The 23,475-nt window shown below is 32.1% G+C and overlaps 3 protein-coding genes across 7 annotated transcripts; all 3 read right to left on the bottom strand.

The window, feature by feature from the left end:
- Positions 1 to 6,910: 6,910 nt before the first annotated feature.
- LOC114258567 (uncharacterized) lies at positions 6,911 to 9,221 on the bottom strand. The gene is made up of 2 exons (XM_028198537.2): positions 8,983 to 9,221; positions 6,911 to 8,633 (listed from the first exon to the last, which is right to left on the bottom strand). Exon 2 carries the CDS (start codon positions 8,533 to 8,535, stop codon positions 7,258 to 7,260), a length of 1,278 nt encoding a protein of 425 aa, XP_028054338.2. The 5' UTR covers positions 8,536 to 8,633; positions 8,983 to 9,221; the 3' UTR covers positions 6,911 to 7,257.
- Positions 9,222 to 11,576: 2,355 nt separating this feature from the next.
- Positions 11,577 to 15,752, bottom strand: LOC114258542 (fructose-1,6-bisphosphatase, cytosolic). 2 transcript variants are annotated; one of them, XM_082914408.1, is made up of 12 exons: positions 15,420 to 15,752; positions 14,833 to 14,880; positions 14,624 to 14,698; positions 13,818 to 13,879; positions 13,624 to 13,690; positions 13,348 to 13,461; positions 12,993 to 13,079; positions 12,828 to 12,898; positions 12,678 to 12,743; positions 12,295 to 12,381; positions 12,066 to 12,141; positions 11,577 to 11,927 (listed from the first exon to the last, which is right to left on the bottom strand). In XM_082914408.1, exons 1-12 carry the CDS (start codon positions 15,576 to 15,578, stop codon positions 11,811 to 11,813), a joined length of 1,029 nt encoding a protein of 342 aa, XP_082770534.1. In that variant the 5' UTR covers positions 15,579 to 15,752; the 3' UTR covers positions 11,577 to 11,810. The 2 variants fall into 2 exon arrangements, with proteins under 2 accessions (XP_082770534.1, XP_082770535.1); XM_082914409.1 differs by lacking the exons at positions 13,624 to 13,690; positions 13,818 to 13,879 and having other exon boundaries at positions 15,420 to 15,710.
- A 2,529-nt stretch (positions 15,753 to 18,281) lies between these two features.
- LOC114258540 (actin-7) lies at positions 18,282 to 23,001 on the bottom strand. 4 transcript variants are annotated; one of them, XM_082914406.1, is made up of 6 exons: positions 22,481 to 22,561; positions 22,050 to 22,106; positions 20,799 to 20,867; positions 20,132 to 20,525; positions 18,974 to 19,587; positions 18,282 to 18,801 (listed from the first exon to the last, which is right to left on the bottom strand). In XM_082914406.1, the coding sequence occupies exons 3-6, from the start codon at positions 20,856 to 20,858 to the stop codon at positions 18,736 to 18,738; spliced, it is 1,134 nt and encodes a 377-aa protein (XP_082770532.1). In that variant the 5' UTR covers positions 20,859 to 20,867; positions 22,050 to 22,106; positions 22,481 to 22,561; the 3' UTR covers positions 18,282 to 18,735. The 4 variants fall into 4 exon arrangements, with proteins under 4 accessions (XP_082770532.1, XP_082770533.1, XP_028054305.2 ...); XM_082914407.1 differs by having other exon boundaries at positions 20,799 to 20,858; XM_028198504.2 differs by lacking the exon at positions 22,050 to 22,106 and having other exon boundaries at positions 20,799 to 20,858; positions 22,481 to 23,001.
- Positions 23,002 to 23,475: the final 474 nt, after the last annotated feature.

Here is a 23,475-nt window from a genome sequence, read left to right as displayed (position 1 = left end):
CATATCTCTTTCTGAATTTGATATATATGTTTCTAGCATTGATGAGGACTTATACATAAAACCTATCTTTTGTGAGATATCTATTCCCTCAACATATGAAACCCGTTATATATTAATTAAACATTTTATCAAAACTTTCCAATTTCGGACATCTCATATGCCATAAAGGGTTCCACTATTGTTTAAACAAAAATGGTATTGTTAGAGAATTTTGGTACATAATTTATAATAAGAATGATGTGATAATGGAAAGTGTTTTAGTACAAATGAAGGGATCAAAAGGCACAACATAATTCTATATATAAATTATATTTATATATCATTACTCTTCTTCTTCTTCTTCTTAATAGGATAAATTATACTTTGTAACCTTTATTTTTATCCACTTTTTCACTTTAACCTTTAAAATTTATTTTTTCTCATTTTGACCCTTCATATGTTAAGTTTTTTCAATTTACTCTTAAAACTAATTTCTATTAAAAATTAGACAAAAAATGACACATTAACAGTTATTTGACATAAAAATACTTTATTATATATCTTACATCTCTAACATAAATTTAAACTCTAATATAATAATATTTTTTTATGTTATGTGATAGTTATTATAGCATTTTTTTGTCTAATTCTGAATAGAAATTAACTTTACGAGTAAATTGAGAAAGATTTAAAATATGAACGATCAAAGTAAGAAAAAAAATAAATTTTAAAGACTAAACTAGAAAAATGGTCAAATATAATTTACATTTATAAAGAGGGCAAAGTATAAATATGATGGACCTCACACATATATATGTGATAAAAAAAACATTTCTCTGAATTTATAGAGAAATTAATTGAGGGAAAATAAGATAATAAAGAAATACATTTAAATTTTTTATTTTTTTACTTCGTTTCATAAATTTATAACTCAAAGATAATCTGACAACTAAAAACACATCATGCTTGCTGTGCAATTCATACCGCCGTAAACGGTTTTCTTATTTAAAATAGAAAATTAGAGCAATTATAACATTATTCTTTATTTTTCATTAGTTAAAGTATAAATATATATATATATATATTTTTTATTTAGTTTAATTATTTTTTCATTTATGTTTTCCAACTGCCCTTTTTATTTTACTTATCTATCAACGCAAACTATTTAAAAAACTTCACAAGGCTCTCTAAATGTAACTAGCTAAAATAATTTTGTTAAAAAAACTATTATAGTAGATAGATAGCATGTTAAAGAGACGGATATAGAATGAGATTAACTATGGTGGTGTTTGTTTTGAGGGATTAAAGAATGGGATTGGATTCAATTTAAAATTTTTACACCAGACTATTAGTCCTAAATTCATTGGACTATTGTGTCCTATGGGGGGGGGATGGGACACAAATGGAGGAATAAGGGAGATATGGGATTAGGTGGTGAAATGATCAGTTTGACACTCTACTATTTAATTATGTATTATATTTTGTAAAATTTAATAAAATTTAAATGTCTCAATTTAAAAATAAAATAAATTTATTTCATTTATTGATTTTTTAAATTAATTTTTTATTGATGTTTTATTTTAAAATTTTGTTTATATTTTATTTAATTTCATTATTTAAATTTTAATAGATGTTTTATTTAATTTTATTATTTTATTATTATTATTTTTTAAGATAAATTTATTTAAAATTTTAATTAAAAAATAACATATATTTTTATTGATATTTTATTTATTTAATTTTTAAAAAATAAATTTATTTAATTGTGTAAAAAATAAAATAAAATAAATTTTTATTTATTCTAGTTAAAAGTAATTAAAATATTAAAGATATTTTTAATATTTCTATTACTTAGTCAATAATTGAAATGGGTAAATAGTTATTTAAACATTTATCATTCTCCATAATATTCCAAACAAATATAAGATTCATACATATCCAATCAAATAGTCTTTTCTTAACATTTAATCCCATGACTAAACAAACATGAGATACAAATCCAATCCAATCAAATTATCTGGGGACAATGTATCCTAGGAGTAAGGTGAATTCTAATCCCCCTTATTCAATCCGTCCAAACAAACTCACCCTATAATAACTAATAAATCTATTTCAAAGAGCTCATTATTGTCTTTTCACAATTATTAATCATGAAATGAACATCTTCGTGAAATAAAATATGTGCAATTAGTCTCCATTTGACGGAATTCGAAATAATAAAAAAAAATGAAAAAAAAAAAAGTACAGATCAACATTTTGATATAATATGGCATCTTTATTTCATTCATATAATTAAAAAAATATATATTTAATTTATTTATTATGCATTTAGTCTCCATTTGATGGAATTCGGAAATATATATATATAGATCAATATTTTGATATAAAATAACATCTTTATTTCATTTATATAATTAAAAAATATATATTTGATTTATTTATTAATTTATTTATGAAAAAAGTACTCAATATATCTTGTAAAAGTCAAACAACCATACGCTAAAAAAAAATTTATTTGATTTATTTATAAAAAAAAATACTCAATAAATTTTGTAAAAGTCAAACAACCATACGCTCGAAAAAACTAGTGTAGTTTTCAACAAGTCCAATGAATTAGTCTAGTCACCTTGAAAAATAAAAAATGAAAAAATAAACAACTTAGAGCATCTCCAACGGTTACTCATATTTTTCACCAAATTTGAGTCAAAAATGACTCATTTTACCAATTTGATACCATTCACTCCAACGGTGCACTTTCATCAAATTTGTACCAGGGACAACCGGTTGGTCGACCGGTTAAGCGAAAAAAAAAAATTTTTTTTTTTTTTGATTTTTTTTTTTTTTTTGAACTTTTTGAACCTTTTAGTGGTCGACCGGCTGGTCAACCGGTTAGGCAAAAAAAATTTTTTTTTTTTTTTTTTACTGTTTGAACCTTTTTTTCGAACCGTTTGAACCTTTAGGCGGTCAACCGGTTGGTCAACCGGCCGGGCAACCGGCTGGTTGACCGGTTGGTCTCTCCCAACGGTTAGGAACAGTGATTTGGTAAAATGCTTCGCCTGTTCTCATTTTGGTACAAGATTTGCTGAATTCTGGATTTGATATCGATTTGGTGAAACGGTTGGAGCTCAAAAAAGTGACTTTTTCATCAAATTTTGAATTTGATATCACGTTTGCTGAAGCGTTGGAGATGATCTTAGGTGATACAAATCACTAACTTTCTTGTGAACCAAGGGGAAACAGTATTCGGGAAAAAAGTACTACCATGACAAAAATTACTGCATCAAAACAATACAAAAATTAATATGTTTTTTCGATATTTCCAAGGTAACAAATGGACAATCTACTTTAACATTTCTGTCACTTCTCTCGTAACATGTCGACAACGATGAAGTACTACTTACGTATATAAGAAACATCGAATTACACTTTTTTAAAACGTTTGTAAAAAAATGTCAGCTGTCTTCCTAGAAGATACATTGTTCTTTGCGATTAGAGATTTTGAATCTTTTTTACCTGTTTATAAGTCTTATTATTGGTGTTTTTATTTATAATTTTTCTCACTTTAAGAGGGTTTTGTATTTGTTATTATATTTACGGCAGTGGTAGAGGATTCGAATTCGACGCCTCAAATTTGGTTTGAATTTTTATTTTTTATTTTTTTAAGAGTGGCTATGTGTTGTGTCAAAAAATTAGATATTTTGTACTAACTCATTAAACAAAATTATATGAAATTAATAAAACTTAATTAACAGTTTAACTGATCAGTCAATTTTATCACTTAATCACTCCAACCTAATTGACTGATCAGTTAGGCTACTAGTTAAAATTTGTTAATTCAATATAATTTTGTACAATGAGTTGGAGATGTCTAATTTTTTGACACATCCCTACACATAATCAACTTTAAAAAAAAAATCAAATCAACACAGCCCAATAAATAAAATAAAATAAAATTTTAAAAAAATAACAAACCAACATAGCCCCACAAATAGAAAAAATAAATAAATAAATAACTCAATCTATGTGGTTTGATAAGGTGAGTGAGTTCACCTTATTAAACCATACATGCTGAGTTAGTGCATGATGTCTAGTTTTTTAGCATACTTCTACACATAATTACTTTTGCAAAAAGAAAAGAAAATAGAGAAAAAAAAATTTAAAAAGAAAAGAAAAAAGAAGTCAAACTAACACAGCCACAACCAAACAAAAAAAAAAAAAAAAAGGAATCCAAGGCGAATTTGAGTCCTCAAGCATTATTGTTATATTTATTAGTATATGTTTTATATATAACATTTTATATTAATTAATTTTAAAAAATTTGTCAAATATGAAGGTTTCAGTCTAAATTTAGATAAAGATGTCAAAATTGTTGAGCTAATATACATGTTATATGTTAAAAAAGTGACAACAACGAGTCGCATTTTGCCTGTTAAGATTTGTTAATCTGAGGAGTGAGCTAGTGTTGCAAGGGAGATGTTCTAAGGTCTCACTTGGGAAGACTAGTTTTTAATTAAAAAAATTACTATATAAAAAAGTTAACTTATTTTTTCTTTTCTTTTTTTTACATGGTTTTTCATAAAATAAAAAAATCAAACAACGAGCCTAAGGTCTCGTTTGGCTTATTTTTGTCTTTATTGATTTATTTTTGAAATTTTTCAAAAAAAAATATACTTTTTAAATTCGTCTTGACAAGACAGGCTGGAAAAGTAAAAAAAAAAAATTACTAAAGACAAAAAATTTGAAAAAAGATGAGACTTTTTTTTTTTGATTGCGAAGGTAGGTTCTTGTTTTTTTTCCAGAGGCTAAAGATTCTTTAATCCAATTCGAGAGGCCTCAAGACTAGAGCCTCCAAAAACGGAAAAAATAGCTTTTAACCCTAAAAGCCCTCGGTAGGTATAGGGTAATACCTATGCATAACTCAAAAAAAATATTTTTGGATTCATACATGGTGATAAAATACAGTATAACATTTGTAGAGACATTACTTACGGTAAAATCATAGCAACGCGGTGTGGAAGTAGGGCTGCAAATGAACTGAACTGTTCATGAATAAACTCGGCTCGGCTCGGCTCGTTAAGGACTCGGCTTGTTAAGGGCTCGTTTAAGCATAAGCTCGGCTCGTTTAAGCATAAGTTCGACTCGTTTATCTTTATTTAAATTATATAATAAATATATTATTTATATATTAAAAATATATAAATATATATAAAAATAATAATATAAATACATTTTTTATATATTAAATAATATAAATAATACTAAAAAAAAATTATCGAGCCGAGCTCGAGTTTCATTAAAATTAACGAGCCGAGTCAAGCTCGAACCCAGTTTCTTATCGAGCCAAGCTCGAGCTCAATAAACGAACTCGATAAGTAAACGAACCGAGCTCGAGCTCAGCAAAACTCGACTCAGCTCGGTTAGTTTGCAGCCCTATGTGGAAGTGCGGAAAGGAAGTGTGGATAGGCTTTTCAGGGAGTTTCTGAAAAACACATATCAGCTTCAACTCACAGAAAATTGGAAAAATCAATAACACTGAGCGACTACTAAAACAAAATTGTCTGCAGCCACATTTAAGAAAACAAAATTTGGCAATTAGACAAGGACATGAATGAAAGGTGGCTCATAACCTATGGAATGTATGTATTATTATTCCCCTTGTTTTTAGGTGCAAAACACATTAGGTGTATTCATTACAGACTCGCACGTAAAGGAATTCCCATATGCGACGCATCAAATTTGGATCGGTAAAGATTGAAATGAATTTATCATATTCCACAAAATCAAGGATATCTGTGCCATGGGAAAAGCTCGGATTGTCAAAGCAAATTAAACATGAAAACAAATAGTTCACCGCAATTAAGGGAGCAAATCACTGCAAGAATATATGATAAATGACATCATAAATCTCCAAATTATCCTCAGTTGTGCGTTCATCATTTAATTCTTCCACCTAATCTAAAGTTTCAATATTAATAAGAGAAAAAAAAAAATTTAATTCCCAAGTAGCACTAAACGAAGCCTGAGAGAGATCCAAGGAAAGTTTTTTAAACTACAATACAATTTCATGCGTCTTCTAAAAGAACTCTTCAAAAAGAGCCTTGGTACTTGCATAATTGGGAAAGAAGAAACCTAAAACAATTACTCTACATTCATATTTAATTTCCATGACATGAACCGGCAAACCCATCATCTAAGCTAAGAGATATCCCAAAGAAGATAAGATTGCTACACATCCATAGACATATATGCCAAAAATTGAGCATCAACGTTATATATGCATCTCAAGAAAAACAATTTGACACATTTTTTAATGCAACAAACAAAATAAATCAACTCAAATGCTTTTGGAAAATAGAAACGAAAGATTTTCACATTCATTTATGGAAAACACTAATGACATTTATGGAAAACACTAATGACTTCCCTTCAGCCTATCAATGACATTGATAAATGTGTAAAAAGTATATCGTAATAAGTAGAAAGTCTATTAAAATATGTTTAAAATGTTTGAGATGTGTAAAAGGTGTAGTGAGATTCAAATTTTTTTGTTATTTTTTGTCTGTCATTAAGGTAACTTTTTTGTCGTATTCTACCCAATTTGTGCTAATGACCCGCTGGCGACCCGTACGACCCAATTAATGGGCAAATAGTAAGGTCTCCTCGTATTAATAAACAAATAGTTAGGTCCAATTCAGTTCCTATTGTATTCAGATCTTAGTATATATTATGGGTTATTTCTAAATATAGGGTTACATGAGCACAGAGAAACTCGTTACCGATGGCTTTTGAGAGAGATTCATTCTTGTGTAATTGCTCTGTTTTACTTTCCCGTTTGCATTTATTCTATCGCAATAACTTGGTTAAGAATTTTCATCGTGATGACTCTTTTACCCACACAGTTTAACCACAAAGTTATCCCGATCTTCTACAGTTTGGCCGGAACCCCAAATGTTAAACAAATCCCAAATAAGATACACAATCTGGTATGTAAGGTACATGCATATAAAGGAAAGCCAAAACTATAACTTATGTGCATTCAATAGGGAGACCACAAACAAGAAACATGATAAACTCCTGCAACAATCTATCAAGACCCAAGGCCATAAAATTAGCCATAGGTAGGAAAACCAAAAGCCCTATGACCTATTGAAGACTATTCACTGCACTGCATACCACAATCCATGTATAAACTAAATTTAGATGTGAAAGCGAAATTTTAGTTGGGCAGCAATGCACCTGCATGAAAATGCACCTGCATGAAAATGCAAAAACATGCATTCAGTTGTAATCAGCACCCATTTCTCTGCGTTTGATTTCTAACGCCAAACGCTCATTTTTAAGCTTCATACGCTCATTTTCCATCCTCATCTTTTCGAGCTCCATGTCTTCTTGCTCATTAACTCTATACCACCTTAACCGCTGCCTTTCCAACTCCAACATCTGGGCCTGAATCTTCAACTTCTGCTCTTCCAACCGCAGCGATCGAGACATCATCCATCGATTCTGAAACCGTTCTTGATTCACATTGGCAAAATTGGTCACGGGATGAGGAACAGGACTCAATAAATTCAAGGCATTACCAGAACCCACAACTTTGTTTTCTTCCTCCTCTCGTTTCTTCCTCTTTGCGGAGACCCCTGGAAAATCAAATTCCCTCCCATTACTGTTACAAATAGCATGACCCTCTTCAGCTTTTCCACTTCGATCATCACTTGCAGAATCTTGATCCTCTTCATCAAGGTAATCAGGTTTGTGGAGCGTCGTCAACTCATAATGCTCAAAATTGTCTTTACTTATAAGAGCTAACTGCAATGATTGCTGAAGAGCCTGATCATGAGGAAGGTACAACCTATTCTTATTGTGATACGAGCACATTTCTTTGTAAAACAATTGTTTTGAGCTTAGAATTTTCCTCACATCATCCTTTGCTTTCTCGGATAGGTCCATTGAGTCCAAAAGTGTCGGGTTTTCAACAACCTGGCCAGAAGTACCTCTCCCGAGTATATCATTCAGTCTCTTATACCTTTTGTTGAGATCATTAAATTTATCCTCACATTGCTGAGGCGAAACATGATAGCCCCTCTCATCCATGACCTTCGAAATAGACTTCCATTTCCCTTTCTTTGGTAAAACTGCTGACATAGAAGTCCTTCCACCGCCATTAAAATCAAATGTAGCCTCGTCTCCTATATAAGAAACAGCAGTTATCAAGAGCTTTACCATTTCATCTGTCCATTTTACACGGTGCCAAGCGAACTCCTTTTTCCCATCAACACCTCGTTCCACGACATTCGAACCATCATCATCACTAGCAGAAATTTTCACCCTCCCAACCTTGTTATCAAAATTGAGAAATGAAACGGGTTGATCAGTTTCTTGCATTTTACTAGCCCTAAGAGGCATAACATTTTTTTCAGGAAGCGACAAAAATCTTTGAAATGAATGCAGGTTTTGGTGTTGGTTTACTTGCATTGATCCTTGTAACCCTAAAAAACTGTAGGAACCACCATCACCACCAGGAATCAAATTACTACTAGCTGATGATTTCCCTTCCATTGTTGCTTTTACACAAATAACCCAAAAACCAAGCCAATGGGAAAGTTCTTCTCAACACAAGTTCAATTCAACCCATCAATGTTTCTCCCAAAAAACTCCTATGAATCAACAATGAACAACAACAACCATTTTCAATTTACTTTCACTATTGAATTAACAAGACAACCAACCAAACACAGTTTTAGTTCTAATTCTTACTACTTTACAGTAATGCTTGTTGCTAAGGTGATACAAACAGAGGATATGAACTACATACAGAGGCTATGAACAATCAATGAATAGAAATCTGTATCATATCTAATATAAATTCATCAAATAAGACCATGTCAAGAAAGCTAGATATGGAGGATTAATTGAAAATCTGGAGAGCTTGATTGAAAAAGAGAAAGAACCCAAATGCAGAATCAAGAAAATAAAGAAAACCCATCAAGGCATCAAAAGGGTTACCTCAAAAAGAATCAAAACCACAAACCCATTTGCTAGATTTTTCGAATGGTACCATGTGGGATGAAGAGGGAAGGAGTAACAGTGACTGATTTATTCAAAGTACCCTTGAAGCCCTTGGAAAAATTGGGGCCGACCCGGAATTAATAGATGCCTCTCTGTGATCTATCGAACCGCACATGGGCCGCCACGTTTTTGAAAGGGATGATGAGGATTCCTCGGGTCCACTCTTTCTACCGGTGGGTCTAGTTTTGGTGTAATTAATAAGGATAAAATCGGTCTGGTTGGATCTGATTTTAGGATGATTATTCAGTACTCTCGGAGTATAGACACGTGGTACTTCATAAGGTTTTGATTGGTAGAAAGACACAAGGGTCCATGATTTATGTTGGGGATGGGAGATTTGGAGTATGGACACGTGATGTTCCGGGAGTATTAAATAATTTCTCCTGATTTTATATGATAATTGGATTGGACTAATAAAATCGATTTTTTTTTATGTACTACACCAAATAGACCAATCAAAACATGAAAATTGCACCGGATCGGTGAATTCGGTTCGGTTCAATTTGGTTGGATGCAATTTACCAGTTTGGCCATTTATTCAAAAAAATAATAATTGCCCTTATTTATTAAAAAAAATCTAGATCAATCTAATAAGTAAAATATGGCATGTTTTTATCCAAAATAACAATATAATTGCACCAAGATTAATTCATTAAAGAGTAATGTTAGAGATTCTAAAAGTTTTATCAATATTTTTATCAAATATTTCACAGGAGTATGGGACCTATACCATGTGTGATTTTACATTCATATGAGACATTTAATAGAAATATTAGTAAAATTTTTGAAATCTCTAACATTTTTCTTCATGAAATAACAAATTCAGCAACAGTAAGAAGTAATGTTTGTATATTATTTGAATGTTTAGTAAATTTGGTTCGGATCGATTTCAATAAGAGGGCCTAACATTTATATGAACTTAAAAAAAGAAAATAATAGAGAAATGACATTACATTATTAGATGAGTATACGGTCATGCGATCTTTATGAGTTAAATGATAATTTTTGCTAATTTTGGTATATGGGTTCATTTCAACCTTTTTTTCATTTATTCGAAGTATTTAATTTTTACTATCTTTTGAGTAATTATTTACACAAAAAATTAAATTAATCAGATATTGATAACTACATAAATATAATTATCAATATTCAATTAACCTGATTTTTTGCATGCATAATCTAGTTAACAGAAAAATTATTAAAAGGTTCAGTGACACCATGTGTCCCTACTTCCATTAATCACCAAATACCCAGTCTCCCAGGTATTTCCCATACCCCAACATAGTCGTGAGTCTCACATCGTCAATTTGTCACGATATTCTGAAGCACCACCTATCATGTCCCAAAATCATCAAATAATTTTTTTAATTGAAATATTATAAATTAAATTATTCGAATCAACAAAGTAGACACAAGGCGAGCCATAAGTTTGAATTTGACCTTCCAATCCAATAGTGGACTGTATGAAAGTCTCATTGTACTTATCATTACGAGTGTGCTCCTTCTGTACATCTTTGATCAATCTTACATACTTTAAAAAATAAAAAATGAAAAAATAAGAAGAAGAATTGTTATAAATAAATTTTAAAAAGAAATATATTTTTTAAAAATATTAAGTAAATTTTTTTAAACAAGAGAACCAAAACATTTAGGTGAATTTGGATTACAGATTTAGCATCACTCATTTAAATAATGTAAAGATTTAGATTAATTTTTTGTAGATGGTATTTTAATCAGATTTGAAAGCTTTAAATTAGTAGATTTCAAATAACTTAGCGAATATAATAGTCTTAAACCGTTACCTAAATGTCTATCTTGTATAAAGATTTTGGGTTCGTTTGGTTTGTATTTTTGAAAAATTTTTGAGAAATTTTCTCTATAAATAAGTTTTTAAAAGTAATCAAACCAAACAAATTTTTTCAAAAAAATTTCTCAAAACTTGTAAACCAAACAAGTTTTCCAAACAAATCTCTTTCTTACATATATCAAATCAATCACTTTTTCCAAAACTCTCTCTCAAAATAATTTTCCAAAACATCTTTTGAAAAAAACCAAACCAAACAACTTTTCGTACTTTTTATCTCTAAAACACATCTCTCAAACATAAACCAAACATACCCTTTAAATCTTCTATCTTTATTCAAATCATTCACTGTAAAATTATCAAATCAATGGTTAAAGTTAAACTCAAATATCTTCATTTAAAATTTTTCACTCATCCAAATGGAGTTTTGGAAATACCCAGATTAGTGTTTTATCATCCTACAACACAATTCTGTCCCATGAGAGAAATTGGGTACATACCAACATGTCCATGGAAGAAGGGGATGTTATCTTTTACACACACATGTTCATCAGAGGGCCCTTGAGAAGGACACCCCCGATGGGTTTCCAAAGGTTTGGTTTCGTAGGTCCATCGGAGAAGAAGCCCAGACCCATCCTTGGAGTCCAGCCCAGCAATCAGTCTAGTCTAATCCATAGGCCCACCATTTTACTGATATCACACACATGGCCAGTTTTGTTAATTGGAATTGAAACAACAAGCAATTGGATTTTTTATACACCTTTGTTGTACACATCCATTGTTAAGAGAATGAAAAAGATGAAAGTTTCTGAAATTTTCATTAGAGTACATCACGAAAATGGATTGCAACTTCTAGTCCAATGGAACCTTGTAAATCTGTAGAAATATGTATGATCACAAGCCTAAAATCTGAAGATTAATTCAGAGAGTCTAGGATGATTTTTCGCTACGTATGAGCATTTTATGCTTTGGTCTCTTCAGCAGCAGCATAAAGTGCTTTAATTTCCTCAATGTCGTCGTAGCTGCCAAGAAATATAGGGGAGCGCTCATGTATCTTCTTTGGAAGCAACTCGAGTGCCTACCAAATCAACCAATTCACACCAAGTCAGTTGGCATTTTGCTTTTCAAAAGCGAAATCGTTATTAGGATTTTTTTATTTTTTCTTTTTTTGTTACCCTTCAAAAGAAACAAAAGTATGTGTACAAATTAAGTTTACTTGTTGCTTTCCGGTAAAGGCTTGGCCTCCTGCTTGCTCCATCAAGTAAGACATGGGCAATACCTCATAGAGAACACTGTTTCATAGAAAACAAATCCGAGTTAGAAACAAATGCAATGTGGTAATGCAGTCTTAATGGAAATAGGGCCTATTTGGTAATGTCTTTTGTTTTCAATTTTTTTGAAAGATGGAAACAAAAACAAGTTGGTTAATCTTAAAGGTGACATACCGCAACTTCCCATTTGGGCTTTTCTTGTCAGCCGGGTACAAGAAGATTCCTCCATAAAGCAAAGTACGGTGAACATCTGCTACCATACTGCATGAAGTTGAGCAATTTACTAAAAACTTTACTAGTCCCATAAAATGAGGAAAGTTTACTAGTTTGATATGGTTCGGGGGGAAAAAGAATGAAAAAAAAAAAAAAAGAATAAGAAATAGCGAAAGGAAAAGGAAAAGAAAAAGAAAAATGAAGAAAAAGTTCCTCATGCGATAGAATTTATTTAAGACTATTATGTTGAGGTCGGGAAACCAAGTAACAAAGACAAGGAGATGTGACACAAGATTGCAATGCTGACATGGTGATAAAACTTGTAATGCCAAAAAACTGCATACCTTCCAATGTATCTTAGGGACTTTGGTGATGAACCATCCTTAGGGAACTTGCTATTTTCAACATACCTGAAATTAAATGAATATAAGAAAATTTATTAGCCTTTTAAAGGTAATAGAAAGATGACAATTGCCAAATTTAGCTACATTTACTTTGTGGTTGGTTCATCCCAATACTGGGCATTTCCTTCATTTGTTGAATAGATCTTTCCTTTCTTTGGAACCTGTTCGTAGATGCAGTAATGATGCATGATTAGAGAACTACATAGTACTAAAGCAGAGTTCATGTGTTCAAATATGATAGCACACAATTTTTACCTTGATATCTGGGTGAGTTAATATAAACTCCCCAATAGATGGATCGAGCGTGAAGCCATTGACGCCATTTCCAGTGCTAAGGACTAGCTACAACACCATTAAACACCATTGCTAAATCGTGTTGTTACAATTGAAAACACGAAAACAATTCAATGCTAAAAGCTTGAGAACAATTAATTAGATGAACAAACAAACCCTAATAAGGTGCTTATTTCACACACCGGTTGTGAGAAAATTACTAGAATAATCAACAAGATGGAGCTTTTCTATCAAAAAAAAATAGAAACCCAAGTTTTTCCACAAACAAAAATTCATGACAAAGTATCTAAAACACAGAGAAGGTAATTATAATTACCATGCAAGAGCTTCCATACATGCAATAGCCTGCAGCCAACAAATTCTTTCCGGATTGCAATGCATCGTCAAGAGTTGGATTCTCCTTATCTTTCACCATATAAATCCCAAAGATCTATATCCAATAAAAGAGATTTTAACAGTTTCTAAATAGTATCAATTCAACCAAAATGTGCTTAATCAAAAAATAATAATAAAAATAAATAAAATAAACAAAAATGGCACAAATAGAAGTTAAATAATAATAATATCAGGGCCAAAGCACTAGGGGCCATACAGTTCCAACTGAAACACCACAGTCAATGTTTGAGGAACCATCCAGTGGATCAAAAACAACACAATATCTGCAATAATTGGAACAATTTGAAACAAGACATTAGAAAATTCTTTTTTTCTTTTTCTTTTTCTTTTTTTTTTCTCAATATTACAAACTTTGTAGATACTTGGGATACATAGTGCATCAGCAGAAACCTTCCTCGCTTTGATGGCTCCACAAAAATAGCTTCTTCGTTCTCTTCAGATGCAAGAATGCACTATAAAGGAAGGGGTTGGAGGGGGATAAAACCAATGTTATGAGATCAAAACAATCATCCAACTGAAAAAACATTTAATGGGTAAGTTTTCTTGGGGAAAAGTAGTATGTATGTCAAATTGAATTTGTAATTTCCAAGTAAGAAAAGGAGTACTAGTGTATTATTACCAATGAAAAACATTCAATTTTTGATGATTATGATGATAGGTTTCATTGTATTGAAGAGATTTAGTAAGCCCTAACTCAGGCCTTCTATTATCATCTGGCATAATGCATTCTTTTTTCTATTCTTGAAAGGGAAAAAAAAAAAAATTGAAACTGAAACGATATGGAATTTTTTTTTACGAAAACTATTTCTAATCGTTGTCTTTGGAAAAGCTTTTAAAAAACACTCCGGTAATAGCAAACACTTTCATATTGTTTTTAAAAAATTTCAAAATTTGTTTTCACACAAAAGAAACAAAAAGAAAAAGATATGAAGTTTCTCAACTTTTATTGTTTTTATTCCCAAAAACACGAAGAAAAAAAAATGAAAATATTTCGAAAACAAGTCAATGCAATCAACTGGTTGAACTTTTTTTTCTCAATTGGTTTGTATGGGATTCTATTGGTGTTTGTGAATAACATAGATTCTCATCAGCCCCAACCAATTGGGGCTTTTCTTTGAGCACCAACAAAGCAATTAGTGTAATCCAATCTTAAAGATGATATAGAAAGAAGAAAGCAAATGAAATTAAAAACTCACAGTGCATCCACTGCTTATCAAAGCCTTGACAAAAACATCATTTGACAGTACATCCAATTTCTTCTGTTCTTCACCCTGAAAAATGAAACAGATGTGATCTATCATAGTCATAGATAGACAAAATTGCAATGAAAACACAGAAATGCAAGAAAATGTAAAATTAGCATATTATTGAACAACTTTTGAAAAAAGAAAAACAAAAAACCCACCTGAGTATTTGTCTGTCCTGCAAGTCCAATGAGTTTTGCAAGACCTGCCTGCAAAATGGGTGATTATTGGAAGGCCAAGAAAAAACCCACCTTTAACATTAATTGGTTTCAGGTGAGGTGGTGGAACTCAATCCAACAAGTGTTATCAAAGCAACGTTGTCATGGGTTTAAGTTGCAGAACATCATTGTGAGGGAACAATTGTTGGGTACACAATGTTGCTCCTACAATCACTCGTGCCATGGAGTTGCCACAAGACAAATCACAATGGAGTAAAGTTTATTTTGCCCCAATATATGTATATTCTATTGTATGAAGCACACAACTTGGCGTGTAATTCCATAAGATAATTTTGATTTCTAAAAATAACCACAACAATACTAAATGTTCTCCAAATATTTAGCATTCCTAACACTGTTGTATTCAGTTGCGCACTACTCTCTCCACTTTCACCCATGATCTTCCAGGGCAATTTCAATTGCACACGTTGGTGTGCGCAAGGCTTCTAGTATATGTATACAAACTAAAAATTTATGATATAGTTGGCAAAAGAAAGGAATTAAATGAAAAAGAGGAGAGGGAGAGGGACCTTGGTAACAGCATTGCAGACAAATTTGCAGCCAAGAACAATGTGACTGAGCAAGATTGTGAAGTCGCCGTGAGCTTCAGGGTGCTTCGACTGCTCATTAAGAACATGTCTAGTAATCGTCATTAGGTCTGTCCTCTGTGCTTCGCCTGCGTGATCCATTAATGCCCCCCAAGTTATTAAATTTCTCTTTTTCTTGATGATATATTATTGATCTTCTCAATTATGTAGAAAACAAAAAACAATAACAAAAACACAAACAATAACAAGAAAAATGAGTATTTAAGTAGTAGTAGTACTACTAGAACTAGTACTAGTGCACTACTGTGCCAATACGCATCTCTGTGTTGAATGTATGATTAAATAAGTAAGGGAAAAGAGCATATTAGCATATTAGCACATTCCAAAGGTATGGGTTTCAAAGGAAAAGATTAAAAAGTGGAGTGAATAAATTCCACAAATTCAGGGAAAGACAACTTGATCCCATGATTTACTAAGAAATGTTGTGACAGGAGAAAGAGAGAGAAGGGGTTTTGGTTATCTGTTCTTGCCATGTCAAAGTTTATTCAAATGGGAATTTTTGTTAATAAGAGGGGGAATGGTATCATTAATTTAAAAAAATTCAAATTGAATAGAAATTATATGATTAAAAGTTAGTGTTAAAATCTAGTTAATCATATACTTGTGGTACTTTTTTGCTTTTTTCTTCTATTTTTCTTATTTTATTTTAGTAAACTTCTTATTACTTTTTGTCATTTTTTTACTTTTTTAGGTGCTTTCAAACACACTCAATAAAATAGTAGCCTATTTCCTGGACGTTTTTAAGATATTTTTATGCTAAAAATAAATAAATTAAAGGATCAAAATTTAAAAGACAGGGACACAAATTGCAAACAAAAAAAAATGTTTTTTTTTGGAGTGTCTCAAATCAAGCATTGATGATGAGAATATGTTGTTGATATTGCAACATACTTCCCACGCAACATAGATAAGAATATGCCCAAGAGAATTTTTTTTTTTTTTATTTAAATACAAAGGAGTTTAAATTTTGGAAAGGAACAGTCTTGTCAAGGATAAGATTAGTCACATTTGTTTGACTCTATAGAATGGAGAAAATTAAAGGTACGATGAGATTAAGTGAAGAGATTATTAATGTAGTGGTATTAGGTTAGAAATGTAGGATAAAAAGTATTTGTTTGTATACCATCGGATTAGTAATATTATAAATAATATTAATATATAAAATTAATACTTAATTTTTAGTTTTTTTTTAATATTATAATTTTATTTTATTTTTTTATTCTAAAAAATATAAATTTTGCTTAAAAATTCACTAATATTCTCAATCAATTTCTAATTCCAACCCCCCCCCCCCCCCCGGGATTGGTAGTTCTACCAATGAGGACAATTACTAGTCTAAGGGGATAGTTAATCCCCTCACTCATATCTCCAACCAAACACTCTTTGGCCACGTTTGTTTGGCGGATTAGGTTGAATAGGATTATGAGTGTGGTAGGAGTGAATGAGGAGATTAATAATGTGGTGGTATTAATTTGGAGATGGAGGATAAAGAATGTTTGTTTGTATGTAATATTATGATATGAGATTAATATATGAAATTACATAAATGCCCTCAAATTAGCCAATGTTAGAATAATTATAAAAAATATATATATATATATATATATAATAAAAAAATGAATACGAGAGACAATCCAGGTGGGAATGTCTTGGCCCTTACATAAATGCCCTCAAACTTCTTCTTCTTTTTTTTTTTTTTTTTTTTGCAGGTATTGTAATTCGACTGCCGTACAAGATTATGCATTCTTCAAGGCTATTAATCCGGCCCAGTATTTGCCATCCAAACATGTTTTTCATGAGTATACCTCACTAACAGCCTAGTCCAATCCAACTCCATAGTCAGCGAAACAAACATGTCCACAAACTACCAGGTGTGATTTGAAATGATCTAAATAAGTATACTTTTTTACTTTTTATAAAATGTGAATTGAATATGGATTGAGTTTGAAGTGATATGATAGAGAAATGATATGACTTAAATAAGATAACGTGACTTAAATAGAATAGTGACTTTTTAATTTTTTAACTTTTTTTAAATTATGACAAATAAAACCTTAATCTAATCCCCCTTCCCAAAAGAACATGACCTTTAGAACTCTAATCTAAGCGTTTTTGCATTAAGAATTTGTGAAGCGCAAGGAAAAAGAAAGGGAGAAACTTTTTTTTCCTTTTCCTTTCTCTTTTCTTTTTCCTTTATAAATTCATTCTCAAATTCTTACCTCAAACACAACCTTAATCTTTTAATAAAATACAAGAAATTTGACAAGATTAACTAACCCTAAATAGACGGAATATGCCTAAGATTTCATATCTTTTTTTAAGGCAAATCAGTTACTCATCATATTAGATCACTTGTTCTTATAGAAATTAAGATGGGAAAAAGAATACCATAAAACCTTTCATCAATTTAGACCCAAAAACTTAAACAAGGATTGGAAAGAAGGAAATCTGAGCAAATTTGAAACAAAAGTCCCACAACTTCGATTTCGACTCTGCAACTTGCAAATATGGTTCAAATTTTCTGAACTGTGCTCTTCTCAAAGAGTAATAGCATGTTAGGAAACACATCGGCAAATACGGTTCAAATGAACAATCAATGACCGAACAAACTAACAAATGCTCATTTAACTGTTTCAGGCAGCCAAAATATTCGATGACCAAATATTGTTTTAGGGCAGGGAGCGAATTTCATTCATCAATCACTCAAAGAAAAAAAAAACTCTGCCCTAGAAACATCACCCACACCACCATCAACCATGATATACATAAACCTTGGTATCCTGATTAAGCACACAATAAAATCAATTCACTACTTATTCTGGTGAAAATCAGTCGGATCTTGGCCAAGAGCATATCAATCCCATACCGAAAATACATATCAACAAGAACTTCCAATCCTATATAGGGGAGAAAAAGTAGGACAAAACTTGCCTCATCTCCTATGACAAAGGGCCTAAAAAAGCCATGTCTGAAACATAAGAGACTGTAAAACATGCAAACAGGTTTACAAAGATCCATCTCCAGCCACCCACTGCCAATCATGGGTTGGCCCGTAAGACCTACTTAAAATGCAATTTTTTGGTAGTCCAAACTATAACAATTGCAAGCACCTCTATCAATAACCCAAGCTTCAAAACTAGACCAAACTTAAACTCACATATGACACAAGACAAGCCACACTGGACCTTGCAAGACGAAGACAATGAGGGCCATATCACCAATCACGTATTCACCTAGCTCAAAAGCACTTCCGATGAACGATAGCTGGACCAGATTCGTCATATTCACCCTTGGATATCCACATCTGCAACATGTTGTGAGCATAAGTGAGTGACCCAACCATAATAAGAATTAAGTCTAAAGAATCATTTAACCAATATCACTATGAGATTCTAAAACTTCTTTTCCATACCTTTTTAAGGTATTACATCTCTCTCTCTCACACACACACACACACTGTTGAAGACAGAAATTACCTGCTGGAAGGTGCTGAGAGAAGCTAGGATTGAGCCTCCAATCCAGACACTGTATTTTCTCTCAGGAGGGGCCACCACTTTGATCTTCATGCTGCTAGGAGCCAGGGCAGTGATTTCCTTACTCATCCGGTCAGCAATTCCAGGGAACATAGTTGATCCACCACTAAGCACAATGTTTCCATAGAGATCCTTCCTGATATCGACATCACACTTCATAATAGAGTTGTAAGTGGTTTCATGGATTCCAGCCGCTTCCATTCCAATGAGTGATGGCTGGAAGAGAACTTCTGGGCAGCGGAATCTCTCTGCTCCAATAGTGATCACTTGCCCATCTGGCAATTCATAGCTTTTCTCCACAGAAGAGCTGCTCTTGGCAGTTTCCAACTCCTGCTCATAATCAAGGGCAACATAAGCAAGTTTCTCTTTCATGTCACGGACAATTTCCCGTTCAGCCGTTGTGGTGAAAGTGTACCCTCGCTCAGTGAGGATCTTCATCAATGCATCAGTTAGATCACGACCAGCAAGGTCCAATCGAAGGATCGCATGTGGGAGGGCATAACCTTCATAAATTGGGACTGTATGGCTAACACCATCACCAGAATCCAAGACAATACCTTTTCATATATCCCAAAAATTCAGTTAGTGAGCAAACCATTGTAAGGAGAAGATTACTGAAAGGAGTTAAAATAAATAAATAAATTTAAATAAAAAATAAACTCATACTATCATCATGTTCTTTGGATAAATATTTCCTGTATATGTAGGTAATGTGAAGGCATCATACAAAAGTTTTTCTCAGTACCAGACCCGTTAACCAAAATCATGTACAACCCTAAAATTTACTAAATAATCCCCTAGTTTCTCAACATAGTAAATAGTTCCTAAATTTTTTTCCAATTTTAACAGAATGACACCATAAATTGCACTTTTCTACTTACAGCTCAAAATGATTCCAAAAAAACAACTCCTCATTCGGCTTCAGTATTTTGAAGTTATCACCCGATTTAATAATATGACATGATGCCAAATAGCGCAAAATATAATCCATTCCAAGTAATAAACAAGTGCAATCAAGTTTTTCCATACACCTAACAATGAGTCATAAGAAGAGAAGAAACAATCCAAAAAACAAATAAGCACAAAAATATTAATACAAACCTGTTGTCCGACCACTGGCATAAAGAGACAGAACTGCCTGGATAGCAACATACATGGCAGGCACATTGAAGGTCTCAAACATAATTTGAGTCATCTTCTCCCTATTTGCCTTGGGGTTCAGGGGTGCTTCTGTAAGAAGTACTGGATGCTCTTCAGGGGCAACACGGAGTTCATTATAGAACGTATGATGCCAGATCTTCTCCATGTCATCCCAATTGCTGACAATGCCATGTTCAATTGGGTATTTCAAGGTGAGGATACCTCTTTTTGACTGAGCTTCATCACCAACGTAAGCATCCTTTTGACCCATGCCTACCATGACACCAGTGTGTCGAGGTCGGCCTACAATACTGGGGAACACAGCTCGGGGAGCATCGTCACCTGCAAATCCAGCCTGTAGATGCATGCAGAAGGAAGGCATTGGCATTTTTGTAATGAAAAGAAAAGCAGCAAATGTAATGTAAATGTCAATAGCAACTTCGGTTATGTTGTGCTGTATTACATAGAATTTTCCCATAGACTTTGCAGGGATTTAGGAAGATCTCCCTATCCAATATTTAAAAAACAAACAAAATTATTTGAGAAATCCTGAAATGTCCATTTACATAGAACAGTTGATCAACAATAAAACAAACAGACAACTTTAAATGTAAGAAAACTAACTAACCTTGACCATTCCGGTTCCATTGTCACAGACAAGAGGCTGAATTTCCTCAGCATCGGTCATCTTTTATTCCTTGTACCAAGAAGATGGTGTCATATGAAAGAAACTACCATGAGAAACTAATACATAACATTGTCCAAGTACCATGAGACACTTAAATATCGAGAGTAATAACTAATAAAAATGAAGCCCCGGACATAGAAAATAAATAATGTCCAAAAATCAAGAATAATAACTAACACACAAGGTTTGTAACAAAAAGAGCACATTTATACATCAAGGATAACATGGCTCACAACCCATCCCTTTGACTTTAAACCAAAAGTGATCATCATTGTCTCTTTAATTTCAAAAGTGTCTTTACCGGATCAGTTTTGATGGACATAATCAAATCTTCAAAAATAGCACATCTTTACCCCAAAAAAAGTACTATTCACATCGCTGATTTATGCAAAGATATCACTACCAAAACCGATGTAGAAATGATACTTTTGAAATTAACGAGAAAAAAACGATCATTTTATTTCAAAGTTAAAAAGAAGTCAAACGTCAATAGGTATAGAATTATTGTGTAAATCAGTTATACAACATGGATATCATGAGTCATAACCCATTCCTTTTCATCCTTTTTTTTTCCCTTCTTTTCTGTTAAGTGTCTGGTCCTTTCACAGCAAAACAAAAGTAATCACCATTATCACATTACCTTCTAAAGTGCCCTTGTCACATCAATCTTGAATAATGGCACCTTCCAAAAGGGAAGTATTTTTCACCCACTAATTCATGTGGAAAGACCATTACAAGAACTGATAGAGCAAGGACACTTTCGAGTTTAAAACAAAAATGGTGGTCATTTCTTGTTTTAAAATATAGGGCAGAACTGCATACCATGTAGTAGCTACAATTTACAAACTACATGCAAATATTAGTTTTAATGCACTTCTATTCAATCCTAAAATACAAGCACAGAACTGCAAGGAACAAGATTGTGCTTCTAACCATTTCATCAAGATGCTATTTTTTATCTAGAAAATCAAAAAGTTGAACTTGAACTTGAACAACCATATACTAAACAAAGTATTTCAAGGTTCAGGAGCTACATCACAAATCCAACTCCACATGACAAGTATCAAACACTAGATCCTTACCTAATGACCACAATCAAGTAAACCCAATACTGATCTTCAACAAAAAGTTGAAAATATATAGATATATATTATGTTAGCATGAATCAAAATAATATGAATAGAAACTGACATATTACAAGTTGGGAAAAAAAGAAGAATATTTGAATCCAACAGAGGCGCACCCAACCTGTCATAAGATTCCAAGTTTCAAATTCTTTCCCCAGATTTGAAAACTTGAAATTTAAAGAGAAGAACTTTGAATTCTTTATTAGCTGTTAATAGACTTTTCATGTTTTGTTTTTATTTTCTCACTAATTTTCCATAACAGTCTATATAACTTTAGCGCAAAGTAAATTATAATTTTGAGTTAAACCAGATAAATAGACAAAGATCACCATAAAATCTTCTTATCACCAACAAAATTTATAAATAAAAGAAAAAAAGAAGGCTTTATCGATCTTTATCTATCATCAAGGAAAGAAAAAAGAGAGATGGATATGAAAAGGTCAAGGAAAGTGTTAATTTTCCCGAGAATCGAACAGAAATAAAGATATCGAGTACCTCCGGTGAGACAAGGAGTCCGAGGGCTAAGCTCACTGTTTCCCTCTCACTAAAGAGAGGGTTTTTTGCTGGGAATGCTAAAGATGAAGAAGAGCTAGTTGTGGCTGGGTATATATATGGGACGAACATTTTTACCTTATTAATACTATTTAAAATAAAATAAATTTATTATTATTTTTTTTTTTTTTTTTTTTTTTTTTTTGCTTTTTCTAAGTGTTATAAAAATTATGATGATGATTTTAACGAATGCTACTCACATTGCTCAAAAAAACAAATGCTACTCACATCATAAATTCAAATTTAAATTTTTTTTAATCAATTGTCCAAAATTTCATTTTATTTTTATAACAAAAAATATAATAATAATTTAAAATATCATATCACGCTATATATATACCTATTTTTTCACAACACCTATCTACTTGTCTGTTGTTATTATGGAGTGTTCGTGGCCAAACCACCATTGTCAGTCACCATAGCTACCAATGTGTTCAACTATTGATAACTTTAAAATAATTATTTGAAAAGTCCATTTTTATAAATATATATGACATTAAGTTGAAGGACTTTTCTTAAGTGTGCAACTTACACCTTACACTTACGCCTTTCTGTTTGCTGTCCTGTTTTATGTTTACACCATCCACTTACACCTTTTGTGTTGGTTGCATATGGTGTGCAACCTTAAGGGGTTGCACACCATAACAGCACCCTAAGTTGAATTGTTGAATTATTGATTTATATTGATAATAATGGCGTGTAAGAGGGTAATTTATATGAAAATTGGATCGAGCTGGGTAATCCTGTATAAACCAGACCAGGAGGTCACATCCTTTACAACTCCATGAAGACTGTATTGCTACAAGGTCATGCCCTTTGGCCTAAAGAACGCAGGGACAACATTCCAGAGAATGGTCACCAAGATGTTTGAGCCGTTGTTAGGCAGAACAATAGAAACTTACATCGACGATATGGTGGTCAAAAGTAAGGATGAGAAC

Source organism: Camellia sinensis, chromosome 2, assembly GCF_055761805.1.
Source record: "Camellia sinensis isolate YWXY chromosome 2, ASM5576180v1, whole genome shotgun sequence".
In the NCBI taxonomy this organism is placed as follows: Eukaryota; Viridiplantae; Streptophyta; class Magnoliopsida; order Ericales; family Theaceae; genus Camellia; species Camellia sinensis.
This window is presented reverse-complemented; position numbering and strand designations above follow the sequence as displayed.